General features: G+C 41.1%; 1 protein-coding gene across 1 annotated transcript in view; it reads right to left on the reverse strand.

The window, feature by feature from the left end:
- The window catches only part of TMPRSS15 (transmembrane serine protease 15), an 81,790-nt gene that overhangs the window by 17,084 nt on the left and 51,497 nt on the right, over positions 1–13,209 (reverse strand). The window contains 2 exon segments of the mRNA XM_044995440.1: positions 1,606–1,701; positions 12,033–12,165. Of these exon segments, the coding sequence (XP_044851375.1) occupies positions 1,606–1,701; positions 12,033–12,165 (229 nt within the window).

Here is a 13,209-nt window from a genome sequence, read left to right on the forward strand (position 1 = left end):
GTATCACCATAATAAAGTGATCTTTATCAAGAGTCCAGATGATAAACAGAAAATAAATCTCTTTTTGCAGTAGGAATGCAGTTAAGATGAATGGTCTTCTTCCTTTTCCTCTTGCTGTCCTCATTCTTTAGTGTCTAACTGATAGTAATAGAAGACACCTTTAAATCATAGGCTGCTCTTTAAGATCTCTCATGGCAATGCTTGTTTAGACGTACATTTTATTAAAAAAAGAAAAATAGCTTTTAATGATCCTCCATTACTCTAAGATGGTTTTTTTCCACCACCAGTGAGACTGATAAATATTTGGTATTAACAGAATAGAATTAGAACAGAAAATGTATCAATCAGCTTCCAGCAGGGAAAAAGAAAACTCTGCAGCAAATTAAATATTCTCTATAGCTTTACTATTGTGCAATATGGCTCATAAGTGAAGCCTACAAGACTATTGATGCATCCCATCTTCAATCCAGTCTAAGCAACTGAGCAATTATATGGTGATTTTCTGTGTCAGTGCATCTATCAAGGTTCCAGGAAAATGTAACTGTTAATGTGATAGGACTACTAAGCTTTCTTAGCTCCTTTAAGGCACTGCTTTAACTGAAGTGTAAACTGTCTTGCTAGTCAATGGCAAGCACCTCTCCTTTTATAGGTGTGCCTAAAGCACTGCACCCCTTGTGAATGTAATTCTTTGCAACTATTAAATTCAGGGTCTATAGTCAAGAAAAGCTCCCAATTATTCCAAACCCGTAGGAATCCTTCAAAGTCACATCAGATATAATATAGGGTAAAAGAAATTAGGGGCTAGGATATGGTTCTGAACAGCTCTTCGCTTAATGAGCTGATTTCTGTGAGAAAGATACAGAGACAAAGCCAGAAGAACTATACAGGCCTCATTTTAGTTTGGTTACTACCACTTCCTTAAAACATATCCAAGCAGGAAGAGAAGGGCATTTTTTTTTCTAGCCGGCTATTACATTTGTATTGCTCTCTGTTCTTGTTATAGATTGGTCCCAAACTACCAGTTTTCAGTATTTTCCTAACATTTTATATTTCATATGAGAAGCAGTGTGGGCTACAAGATAGAACACTGGACTGGGACTTAAGAGATCTGGGTTCTTCTATTCTTGCCATCAATCTGAGCGATGACATTGGCCAAGTCACCTCACTTCTCTGGACCCCTTATTCTCCATCTGTAAAATGGGGTTAATGATACTTAGTGTAAAAACTTTGAGATCTATGGATACATAATGCTATGCAAAAACAGTACTATTTATTATTGAAATCACAGTAGCACATAGACGCCCTAACCAAGATTGTAAAATACAAACACACAGAGAAAGTCCCTGCCCCAAAGATTACAATACACAACACATGGCAGAGGAAACAGAGACATGAAATGACTTGCCCAAGGTCACACAGAAAGTCAATGGCAGAGGAGGAATAGACTCTAGGTCTCCTGGCTCCCAGTGCAGTGCCTTATATACTAAGACCACACTGGCTCTCAACTAAAGTAAAGTAGAACAAGGCATTTATTATTATATTTATTTTTATTTACCACTATCATCAATTTGATCCTTAATATGAGAAAGATGTACTGATGCCTACCTTGGTGTAAGTATTAGGCTCTGGTTAGCTGCTTTGGTGATTTTTACAAATGGCCCATTTCCAGTGGATAACATCGCTGATGATGTATTCATGTTTCTAGGAGGAGGAAAAAAAGTGGAACATTTTTAAGATACTCATTGTGTTTCTCTGACTGAATAACATTTTTAAAATGATTATGTCTGGTAGTACTGGTTCCTAGAACAGTGGGTATTTATTCAAAGATTTTTGAGGTTTGAAATCTAAAGGAAAAAGAACGGAAACACACACACACACACACACACACAAAACAACAACAAAAAACAAAAAACCTCCCACAAAAGCCAGGTACTACCTTCATTCTAACACACACTTCTTGAAATATTTCATTTAAGATGCCTTAATAGCATTGAAAGGTCAGGATTAATGATTTTAATGACAGTGAGTTATCAGATTTCTGTTTTTCAATGCCACCACTCAAAAGTATTGCACTGCCATTTTTAAAAGACAGAGAGTTAAATTTTATTATGCAGTGTTCAACAATAGTCAATTGAAACTTGTGTAGCACGGTTCTGTACTCTGGGGGGAAATAACTGTATTATGTACACTGGACTTTACAGAACAAATAGAGGTAAATTCTCTATACAGAAGAGTTTAAAGTGAAAGGACTTGATGGAGCTATTTGTGAAATAAGCTATTACTTAATGTGAAAATGGCTCTAAATTAAGAACGGAAGAGACAACAACCCAGAGGGACAGGAATGGATAAGAACAAGTACAATATGATTGCCCAGTTACTTGGGAGGCTAGTGTGTATGTCTTGGTGGTTAGAATTTTTTTTTCTAAAAAAACCTCAATGTTTTTAAACCTGACTATAGAATAGCATACAAAAACCTAGCCAGCTTGAGAATTTCAGCTGAGCAGAAAAGCAGTGAATTTATTCTCCATTGACTTACACTTTGTGTAATTATCACATCTGTGCAATGTCAGGATAATATACTGCCATTCTAATATGGGAGAATCTTACATGAACTTTGCATTGAAGTAAGTGGCTACACAAGATGCAAGGCAGTGGTGAAGCAATTCTACAGTACTTATGTATGAAGTTGGGAGAGAACTATAACTCTGGATATGAAACTCAACTCTCCCAAAACTGATGGTAAATTCTGATCTGAATGTCTGTGTCCTGAGCCAGTTTCTTGAATGAGCTGAACCAGAACCCAGTGGGTGTGATTCTCCACTGTTACATCAGTTCCATTCCAGTTGCACTTTATTGAATTTAACAAAGCCAGGCTAGTGTAAAAGTGGTATAATGGACTAGAGCATTGGGCTGTAAACACTAAACCCCCTATGTTTGGGAGAAAGTTAACTCTGGATTCAATTCCTAGTTACAAGTCCGTTCAAACCAACTTGTCTAAAAAGCAGTCTGGAAAGGGAATGCACCCTTATTACATACCTAATTTTCAATACAGTAAAGTATCATTGTTTCATATTGTTTTACTGTAATGACAAATTCATGTACTTGAAAAATTCCATCCTATCAGTTACTTGGCCTCACAGGCATTTGCAGGAACATAATAATTAATTTTACCAAAAATACACAGTCAAAATTCTGCTCTGATTTACACACAGTGCAACCTCCCTGACATCTTCAGCTTTCTCGAGGACTGGGGAACTTCTCTAATGGCTAATAATAGGGGAGGGATAAGCTGGTTCCAGTGGCAAAGATCTTCTGTCAGAAACCTCAACATCATCTCTTTAAGGGTTCGATTAAACTGCCTTACAAACCCATCAGTCTGCGGGTAATAAATGGACATTTGTAGCTTTTTAATTCATAACAGGTCACAGACCTGTTGGAACAGTTGTGAGTTGAAATTGGTACCTTGGTCTGTCAGGACTTCCTTGGGGAGAGACACCTGGAGAAAGATTCTAAAGAGCTCTGCAGCCACAGTTTTCACCGTGACATTCTGGAGGGGGATCGCCTTCCCGTCAACATGAGTCAACTGCTCATAGGCCTGTCCAAGGGTGGGGTCCTCCCACTAGTCACGGTTAAAGTCTGAGCCTAACAGGGGGTTCGCCATGAGTGAGAGGCCCACAATCACCCCCTTCATCAGGAAGGTCCTGGTCGGACTTTAGGTATTGCTGATTGCTTGGGTTGAGGTTCCTGGGTGCCCAGTCTGTCCCTTCCAGGACCTCTCCCTCAAAGACACCCTGGGGTTGTTGGGACTCGAGGCTCACAGTGCACAGGACCCCCAAGAAGCTGCTCCACTCTCGACCTAAGATGATGGGCTAGGCCAGCCTTGGTGCCAGGCCCACTGTCATAATCCTCATATCCCCTCTCACAGTCAAGGTGATCCAGGCCTGAGGGTAGGGCTTCACATCCCCATGATACACTGCAGCCATGACCAGCTACGGGTGTGGGGGCTTGACAAGGTCCTGACATACCAGAGTCTGTCCACAACTAGAGTTGACGAGGGTAGAGATCCAAATTCCATCCATGTCTAACAGGGTCGTCACTTGGCCACAGGGGCTGCTTACATGCCCAAGATTCCCTGGTCCAGACTCAGCTGAAACTGAGGAAGGCTTCCAGGTCACCTTTGGAACCCATATTTGTCAGGCTCACAGGCACCATGGGGATAGTTGGGGTCACTGCTCCTCCAGGATTGGAGCTGCTGATGTTGGTACCAACACGGCCAGCTGCTGCAAGCACTGCCATTCTTTGTGGTAGTGTTGAGCCCCTGGCTCTTGAATGAGTTGTTGTTGCTGGTTCCTGAGCTGTTGCAGGCATTGCTGCTGCTGCTGCTCAAGCTGCGCTGGATGCCACTGCTTTTGGCACTTGGTGAGCCACTTGGTGAGCTTCTTGACCTTCAGCCTTCCTGGTTGGGAGGTTCACTGTTCTATCGTCCAACAGGTGACGGGGATTTTATATGCTGCTTCTCTGGGCTTGTCCCTTTGTTTCAGGGGTGAGATGATGTCTGAATTCTCCACCAATTGTAGTGGTCTCTCACTCTTGAGTGGCAAGGGAGGCCAATCTGCCTCACTACAGGAAGACAGTAATCAGTAGTCTATGGGGGACGCTTTTGCCCTCTGGGAAGCACAAACAGTCTTTAGTCCACAGCCTCCTGGTTGGGGCAGACTGCAAGTAACAGTTTATAAGGGGCTCTGGCCCTCTGGCCAGGGTAGAGCACAAACAGTCTTTGGTGCAGGCCTCTCCGTCTAGAATGAGTTTGCAGCCACCCCAGGTGTGAGATGGCAGAGCCTCATACCATGATTCTTTAATTGAATACACATTTTAAATTTGATTGATTGAAAGAGATCCTGTAATAGGGCAAAAACGTGTGATCCTTTCTAATTCAAGTCAAAGCTTCCACTGACCTGACTATCTACTCAGTGCTTTCCTTCTCCTACATATCTTGCTCTTTTTTTCAGCTAAATTAGAACTGACTATTTCTCCCTCTTGCTCCTCTATTTGACTAGTGCTATGCTGTCTGGATTACTGTTCTGGATTTCTCTCAATTTTTCTCTAGTCTTTGACACCTCCTCAAGATAATAGCCCCCTCACTTCCTGAAAGCAAGTTTAAAGTGCTTCTCTGAATTAATCCTCAAGAGTTTCTCTTGATTTATCAAATTACAGCAAGTTAGTTGACTACAGGTTTCTTAGATTATTTTGTTGGAACACATAAAACTGTAAATTCCAAAAACATGTACTGGATTGTAATCTGTTGAATAAAATACCACCTCATTAAAAATCAATGAAATGTCTTCTCTATTCTTTCTTCCTTTTCGGTAAAGATAAAAAGAAATAAAGTGCCTTTATTGGAAAGCTAGTATTGTAATAACTTTTATTTCATTCAGTAGAGCCAGGATTTCAGTTATACAGCATTATTATCTCCATTATGCAAGAGAACATACACAAGGTGATGCAGGCCATGTGTGCCCTGAAAGGTTTCAGGCAACTATTCTGACGAGATTCTTCAATTGTTCTGTCAAGTACTGATCAGCAGTTGGAAACAACAGAGAATAAATATGATTTAAAATGAAGGAAAAAGCCATATGCATTTACAAATATGTCCACTCTTACCTTTGCTAATCCATATTCCTTTCTTGTATGATTTAATTTATTAACATAAAGGGCTGAATCTTAAAGTCTGGATTGGGGAATTTAATACTGGAACCTAAATTGATGAAAACAATCCATTGGAAGTTTCCCAAACAGTGATTAAATGCTTACAGTTAAAGAAAGGAAGGTCCAGGGTCCTTACTGAAATTTGGGAGATCCTGGTACAATGTCCTGCTTTTGCACAGACTTTCTGTGTAACCCTGGGCAAGTTGCCTTAGTTCCCCACCTTTAAAATGGGGAAAATAGCACATACCTATCTCATAGGGCTCCCCAAATTCTCTGCACTTATTAACAGTGGAGACTCTGGCTCAGAAGATATTATCAGGTCCCTAGGGATCTGAATTCTTGCAGTACTGACAGTATCAAGGATTGGGACAAGTGGGAACCTATGGATGATGGCTTTAGTACCAATGCAGCTGGCACCAAGCACTTGGTATAGGATTCCCTTGTTACCATAGATAGGTGAGCAGTCTTTCTGGTTATTGGTAATGAGTGTTGTTCAGGGATGGGCTTGGTCTTTTCAAGCCTATCTCTGCTGCTCTGGGTATGGGTACCTGAACTCTGTACTGAGTCTGTCTTAGATGTCTGACTCCTTTTTGCCTTTGCTATACTGGCCTCACTCAGGTCCGGCACAGACACCTTTTAGGACCTGAGGTCTCCGTCGTCTTTTTGTGAGCTGGTGACAGATAACTTCTTGGAGATTTCCTCATCACATACTTTTGCTTAGAGGCAGATGTAGATGAGGACTTCGGCACCATAAATGTATTTGGTGTCATGGTACTGCCTACCTCTCTGCTGGTCTCTGGTGACTGAGATATCAATATGGATGGGGCACTAGCTGTACTGGGAGGTCTATGTACGGGGGGAGGGCTCTCTCCCAAATCTAAAGTTGGATGTAAATCTTGCTCCCTCATAAGGAGTTTAAACTTAATTTCTCTGTTTTGGGGTGTCATAAACAAATAGTTAAGGGTTAATGTCTCTTTTACCTGTAAAGGGTTAAGAAGCTCAGTAAACCTGGCTGACACCTGACCAGAGGACCAATGAGGGGATAAGATACTTTCAAGTCTTTGTTGTTGTTGTTCGCTCTCGGGACTGAGAGGGACGGGACATCAATCCAGGCTCTCCAAATCTTTCCGAATCAGTCTTTCATGTTTCAAACTTGTAAGTAGCCAGGCAAGGCAGATTAGTTTTATTTTTGTTTTTCTCAACTTGTAAATGTTTCTTTTGCTGAGAGGATTTTACCTCTGTTTGCTGTAACTTTGAACCTGAGGCTAGAGGGGGTTTTCTCTGGGCTATATAAATCTAAGTACCCTGTAAAGTATTTTCCATCCTGATTTTACAGAGATGATTTTTACCTTTCTTTTTCTTTAATTAAAAGCTTTATTTTTTAAAAACCTGATTGATTTTTCTTTGTTTTAAGATCCAGGGAATTGGGTCTGGACTCACCAGGAGTTGGTGGGGGGAAGGAGGGGGGAATGGTTAATTTCTCCTTGTGTTAAGATCTAAGGGGTTTGGATCTGTGTTCCCCAGGGAAGGTTTTGGGGGGACAGAAAGTGTGTCAGACACTGATTTCTGGCTGGTGGCAGTGTTACCAGAACTAAGCTAGGAATTAAGCTTAGAAGGGTCCATGCAGGTCCCCACATCTGTACCCTAAAGTTCAGAGTGGGGGAGGAAACCTTGACATGGGTGGATTTCCCCTTGAAGGAAGTGCAGATCTCGCACTTGCTGGGGGTATGAGACAGAAGAGGTACTGGGAGAGTCTGTCACTTATTGGAATAACCTCACAACAGGAGAGGCACCTCTTGAATCCTGGGAAAATTCTAGGCATTCTCGAGCAAAACTAATGAAAATTTAACCCCTAGAAGGGAAAATCTCCTAGCTATGTAACTATCTCTATGAATGAAAAGATTTTTTTAAGAAAGAAAAGAAAAAACAAAAAGGAACAGTTGTTCTAGAAACTATAACACTGTAAGACAAGGAATTATAAGATAACTAGCTGAGAAAAAGCTAAATATTAGAGAACAGGCACGCAGTTGACTCCATCTTGGGCCAAAGAAGGTTGAGAAGGAACTGAGGGCTGTTCGCCTGTGTGGGGCATGAGGATGTGTGGGGTGCATGAGTGGAACAAATTGGCATGGCTACCAAAAATCTCTGATCAAAAGGACAGGGCGCAAGCACAACAAAGTGGAGCATCTGCAGAGGTGCCATTCGAAGAAGAACTAACATAAGAATCTTAACATAATGGGGTTTGTTTTAAGATAAGTTTGCTGTGAAACTGCATGCCTAATATGCATATACAGTTACTATATTTGCATGCATCAATCAGGTAATTGTACATGCAAATTGCCATCATGATTTGTACAGGCAGATACCTGATGTGTACACAAATGCAGTGACTGTTCAGGCAAAAACAACACACATTTCCTCAGCTAATGATGAAAAATAAGACCCTGAATATTTTCTTGAAGGGCTCCTGATTAGGTTGATTTTTGTAGTTTGCTTATTTATCACAAAGGAGCTTTAGGCTGTACTCTTGTTAGACCTCACAAGCTAAGATTTCACTTAATAGTTGGATGGGTGACATCCACTGAAAACCAGCCTGCTGCAAGAAATAGTGCTGGTTATTCAGTGATGCACCAGTGATGTCACTAGAATTGCTCCCAGTGTAAATGAGGCTAAAATATGGTACATAAAACTGCACTGTAAATGTTGAAAGTTTAAAAAAGCAATGTCTTCAGGATCTTACCACACAGGGAATCTCACATACCACTGATTTAAGCCATAGGTAATTTTAGAGTCACTGGGCCATAGGTGATAGGCCAAATTTTATGGCAGCAGCTCTGAACAGATCCTCTTCTTTGATGAAATTAAGAAAAGGAGAACATAGGCCATGAATTATGATAGACTGTGAAATAGTGGGGGAATACCCTTTTGTCATAAAACTAGACTGGACAAAGTAATAGAAAATATACTGAACGGAGCAACCTGGCACTGGCAGGAAGATGGACAAAATGACCTAATAGGTCTTATACCTGTTCAATTTCTTTGATTTTATTATTCAATCTGGCCAGGCCACTTTACTGAAGTATTTGCCCAACAGCAGGACCCACACACAGCTTTGACGGGGAGGTCAGAGCTTACCTGAGTTCAGTTTACTATGCTACAGTAGGTCTCTTTAAAGAGTAAGAATAGAGTTCAGGGAGACCATCTTCTAACTTCTCAAGCAGCAAGGATGACAGAGGAAGTTAATTAAGTCACACATACAGGGATAAGAAAGAGCTCAACTTCTTTTCCCTTGTAAGTTTGATGCTAGACAAAAACTGTCTTCAGGTCACTATCAAGGGAGTTGAATGTAAGAACACTCTGTCCTCTGACTTACTCCTCTTTGCCACTGTGGGAAGGCCAGACTTTTCTATTTTCATCGGTGGTTGGTCTTTTTCCTTCAGGCAATAAATTGATGTGGGCAGACACCAAGTTTCCCTGTGGACCTTGATTGCTGAAGCTTACTCTTTTAAAAGATGTTCCTGCTTTAGAAGAGAAGCTGCTGCTGGGTCCTCTCTTCCCTCCCCACTGCGCTATTGAGTTTACATTTTTATATGTCTCCTTCTTTACAATATCCCTTTCAACATTTACAAATAAGTATTTTACTTCCCTACTGACTGCCTTCTTCCATGTAGGAAATTATTCCCCCTCTTTGTCCCTTATTCCCAGTTTTTCTAATATAGCTGAAATTAGCACTGCTTTTCTTGTTCACTTCTGCCAAGCGACAGCCCAAGCCAGATCACATAAACCAGTGGTTCTCAAAGCTGGTACATCACTTGTTCAGGGAAAGCCCCTGGTGGGCCGGGCCATTTTGTTTACCTGCCATGTCCTCAGGTTCGTCTGATCGCGGCTCCCACAGGCCGCGGTTTGCCTCTCCAGGCCAATGGGGGCTGTGGGAAGCGGTGCGGGCTGAGGGATGTGCTGGCCGCCCTTCCCACAGACCCCATTGGCCTGGAGTGGGGTAAATCATGGCCAGTGGGAGCCGCGATAGGCTGAACCTATGGACACGGCAGGTAAACAAACCGGCCTGGCCCACCAGGGACTTTCTCTGAACAAGCAATGGACTGGCTTTGAGAACCACTGACATAAACTAGATTATTGTTGTTTCTGTAGTGCCCCCACCACCCAAAAAAACAGTGTTTTTTGCAAAACTTCTCTAGCTATAGGGTGCATATATATTTTTTAAAGTGCAAAATTAGCTATTTCGAGAGCTGGTCAGGTCACAGTACAAGTTTTCATGAACAATTCTTCACTTTTTCACTACAATTTCCAATTTTGACTTTTTAAACAGTGGCGGAGTGGCTTTGAGAACCACTGTTCTAAAGAGCTACCATTACATATCCAAATAACTATAAAGGAGCACAATAAGATGGGCCATTATTCCACAGAACACTGGTATATTACAAATGGACACTGGTGTTATTGGGGTTCTGTGATAGCTCTTGGGAAGTAAGGAGGATGAAGAGCCAATATTTTGATAATGGGGCCTAATATTTTGCCCATCCCTTAGTCGCAGAAGATCAGAGAGGAACCTGCAGAGGTAGGGGACAGGATACAATGGCAGGACGAGGTCCCCACTCAATGCTAGCTCAAATTTCACCTTACCAAGGCAGGGAGCATGGATTAAGGTTTCTACAGAGAAGAACACAGGTGACTGTTACTTGGCATATCTTCACCACTCCTCCTCACTAACTTATTAAGGGTTGTTATTCTATTTGAAGAGTCCATAGCACTAACACTGATTAAAAGGTATATCCCAAAAATACTTATCATTTCTTATCATGCTGCCAGTTCTACCATACTGAGGAATAAAAGACTGAAATGGTCTTTGTCTCATTTATAAGGCAGACAGAGCTCTCAGAAGAAGTATGTCTAATGGCTAAGCAGGATGATTGAGACTCTGCTACTGGCTTGGTACGTGAGCGTAGGCAAGTCATATAACCTATATTTCTTCCTCTGTAAAATGAGTAAAACAGATGTTTTGTGAGGCTTAGTCAATATTTGCAAAGCACTAAATCAGAGTCACACACTGAAGTCCATAATTAATTTTTATGCACTACTTATATATTGACCCCGTGTGAACTGAAAGCACAACTCAGAATTATGCTTAGGACTCTCAGAATAAAACACAGATATCTACTAATTGAGCTAAATAAGTGACTTAATTAGCTGACAGCAGTAGCACTTTGTCCAGTCTAGTTCTCCTACTAGTTTTTGAATGTTATGATTCCTGATGTCAGATTTGTGTCCATTTATTCTTTTACATAGAGACTGTCCGGTTTGGCCAAAAGAATAAACGGACACAAATCTGCTATCAGGAATCATAGCATTCAAAAACTAGTAGAACAACACTTCAGACTCTCTGGTCACTCAGTAACAAACTTAAAGGTGGCAATTTTGCAACAGACTCCAACGAGAAAGCGCTGAGCTTGAATTAATATGCAAACTAGGTACCATTAACTTGGGTTTGAATAGAAATCGGGAGTCGCTGGGTCATTACACATATTGAATCTATTTCCCCATGTTCCTCACATCTTCTTGTCAACTGTCTAAAATGGGCCATCTTGATTATCACTACAAAAGATTTTTTTTCTCCTGCTGATAATAGCTCATCTTAATTAATTAGCCTTTTACAGTTGGTATGGCTACTTCCACTTTTTCATGTTTTCTGTATGTATATATATCTTCTTACTATATGTTCTATTCTATTCATCTGATGAAGTGTGCTATAGCCTACAAAAGCTTATGCTCAAATAAATTTGTTAGTTTCTAAGGTGCCACAAGTACTCCTGTTCTTTTTTGCGGATACAGACTAACACGGCTGTTACTCTGAAACTTTTTTGACAGATGCAATAAAGAATATTGGAATGATCAAGCCTCAGGTGGTTCATTTCAAGAAAGTGCTATATATAACAGTTAGAGACTTTTCCATACCAGAGAGATTTGGATATCAGGCTGGAAATCTCATGAAAAAAAAAAGGCTTTCTCACGAGATTTCTGGATTTCCTGGTTTTGGTGAGGTGAGAAACTGACAACATGGAGACAGCCTCTCTGGCAGTATTTCAGTTTTTCCAGTGTTTTATATCCAGCTAAAACCAGGAAATCCAAAGGGTAGTCTTTTTAATATATATTTTCCAAATCTCAAAACAATGTCACTCTCTACAGATATGTGAATGCTTCCTTTTCTGGACAATTCTGAAGTTGTTCAAACCAGCTAGAGAAGCACATGTTTCTTACACAATAGATGTGTAAATGAGTTGCAGACAAAGACAATAAATAACATTACTTACCCTAGTCCTAGCAGTTGACAAACTTCATTTGAAATCTGCTCACTCCAGTAATCTGCACATGCTATATACCAATTATTCTCAATCCTGAACTGTACCAATCCGTTGATGCTTAGAGAACCATTAAACAGACGCACTGTGGACAAAAACAGACATATGGATTGGCAGGTAGGCTTATACTACTGGAAATATAACAGACAGAAAGCCAGATTCACTAGTGCTGGCAGAGGGAAGTGTAAATTACACAGCCTAGCAGAATTGAGGAACCCTCTGCCCAAGAGGTGACACAACCCAACAGGAGGCAGGCATGCTACTGCCACTTCCTCTGGCCAGGGCCAGCACAACCCATTAAGTGACCTAGGCGGTCGCCTAGGGCACTAACATTTGGGAGGCGGAGACCACAGTGGCCGGATCTTAGGCCACCCCGGTTGTCGTCGGTATTTCGGGGGCGGGACCTTCCACCGCCTAGGGCACCAAAAACGCTGGTGGCGCTCCTGCCTCTGGCATTTCTGACATGGGAGAGAGTTTTAATTTACAGCCAGGGGATCTCAGGAATCTTGTCAATGGAAGCTATTGAGCTGATGTGCCGAAGCAGCAAATGCTCCAGCCAGTCTATCCAAGGCCCCTTCCTGGCCAGTATCATCCTCTTTTTAAACCTATTGTACAATGATTTAGTGACCCAATTTTCACTAAAACCAATTGGAGATTAAGTTAAAACCAGAGCTGACTGAAAATTGGAATTTTAATCCAGTAAGAAATTCTGATATTTCAACATTTGTTTTCATCGTTAATTGGGACTAAAAGTTGAAATGTCAAATTTTTTCACAGAGCAAAAAGTAAAAAAAATATTCAAATGTTGAAATGCTTCATTTTGGTTTTCTTCAACATTAAACTGCATCTCCATGGCCAGGCTCACAGGAGCTGTAATCTGATTTAGCAGCCCTGCCCCTAGTGGAGAAGGATAGCATAAAGACTCCAAACTATGACTCTGGTCAGGCACTGCTTGAAGCTCAGGCAGATGAAAATTATTGTCAGCCTGACCTGAAATGAACCATTACATTTCAATTTTCCCAATGGAAAAATCAACATTTCTTGCCCCTCAAAATCAACATTTTCCTGTGAAAATTTCTGATTAGGTAGAAATCACATTTTCCATTAAAAAAAAATCTGCTAAATATTC

Source organism: Mauremys mutica, chromosome 1 (assembly GCF_020497125.1).
Source record: "Mauremys mutica isolate MM-2020 ecotype Southern chromosome 1, ASM2049712v1, whole genome shotgun sequence".
In the NCBI taxonomy this organism is placed as follows: domain Eukaryota; kingdom Metazoa; phylum Chordata; order Testudines; family Geoemydidae; genus Mauremys; species Mauremys mutica.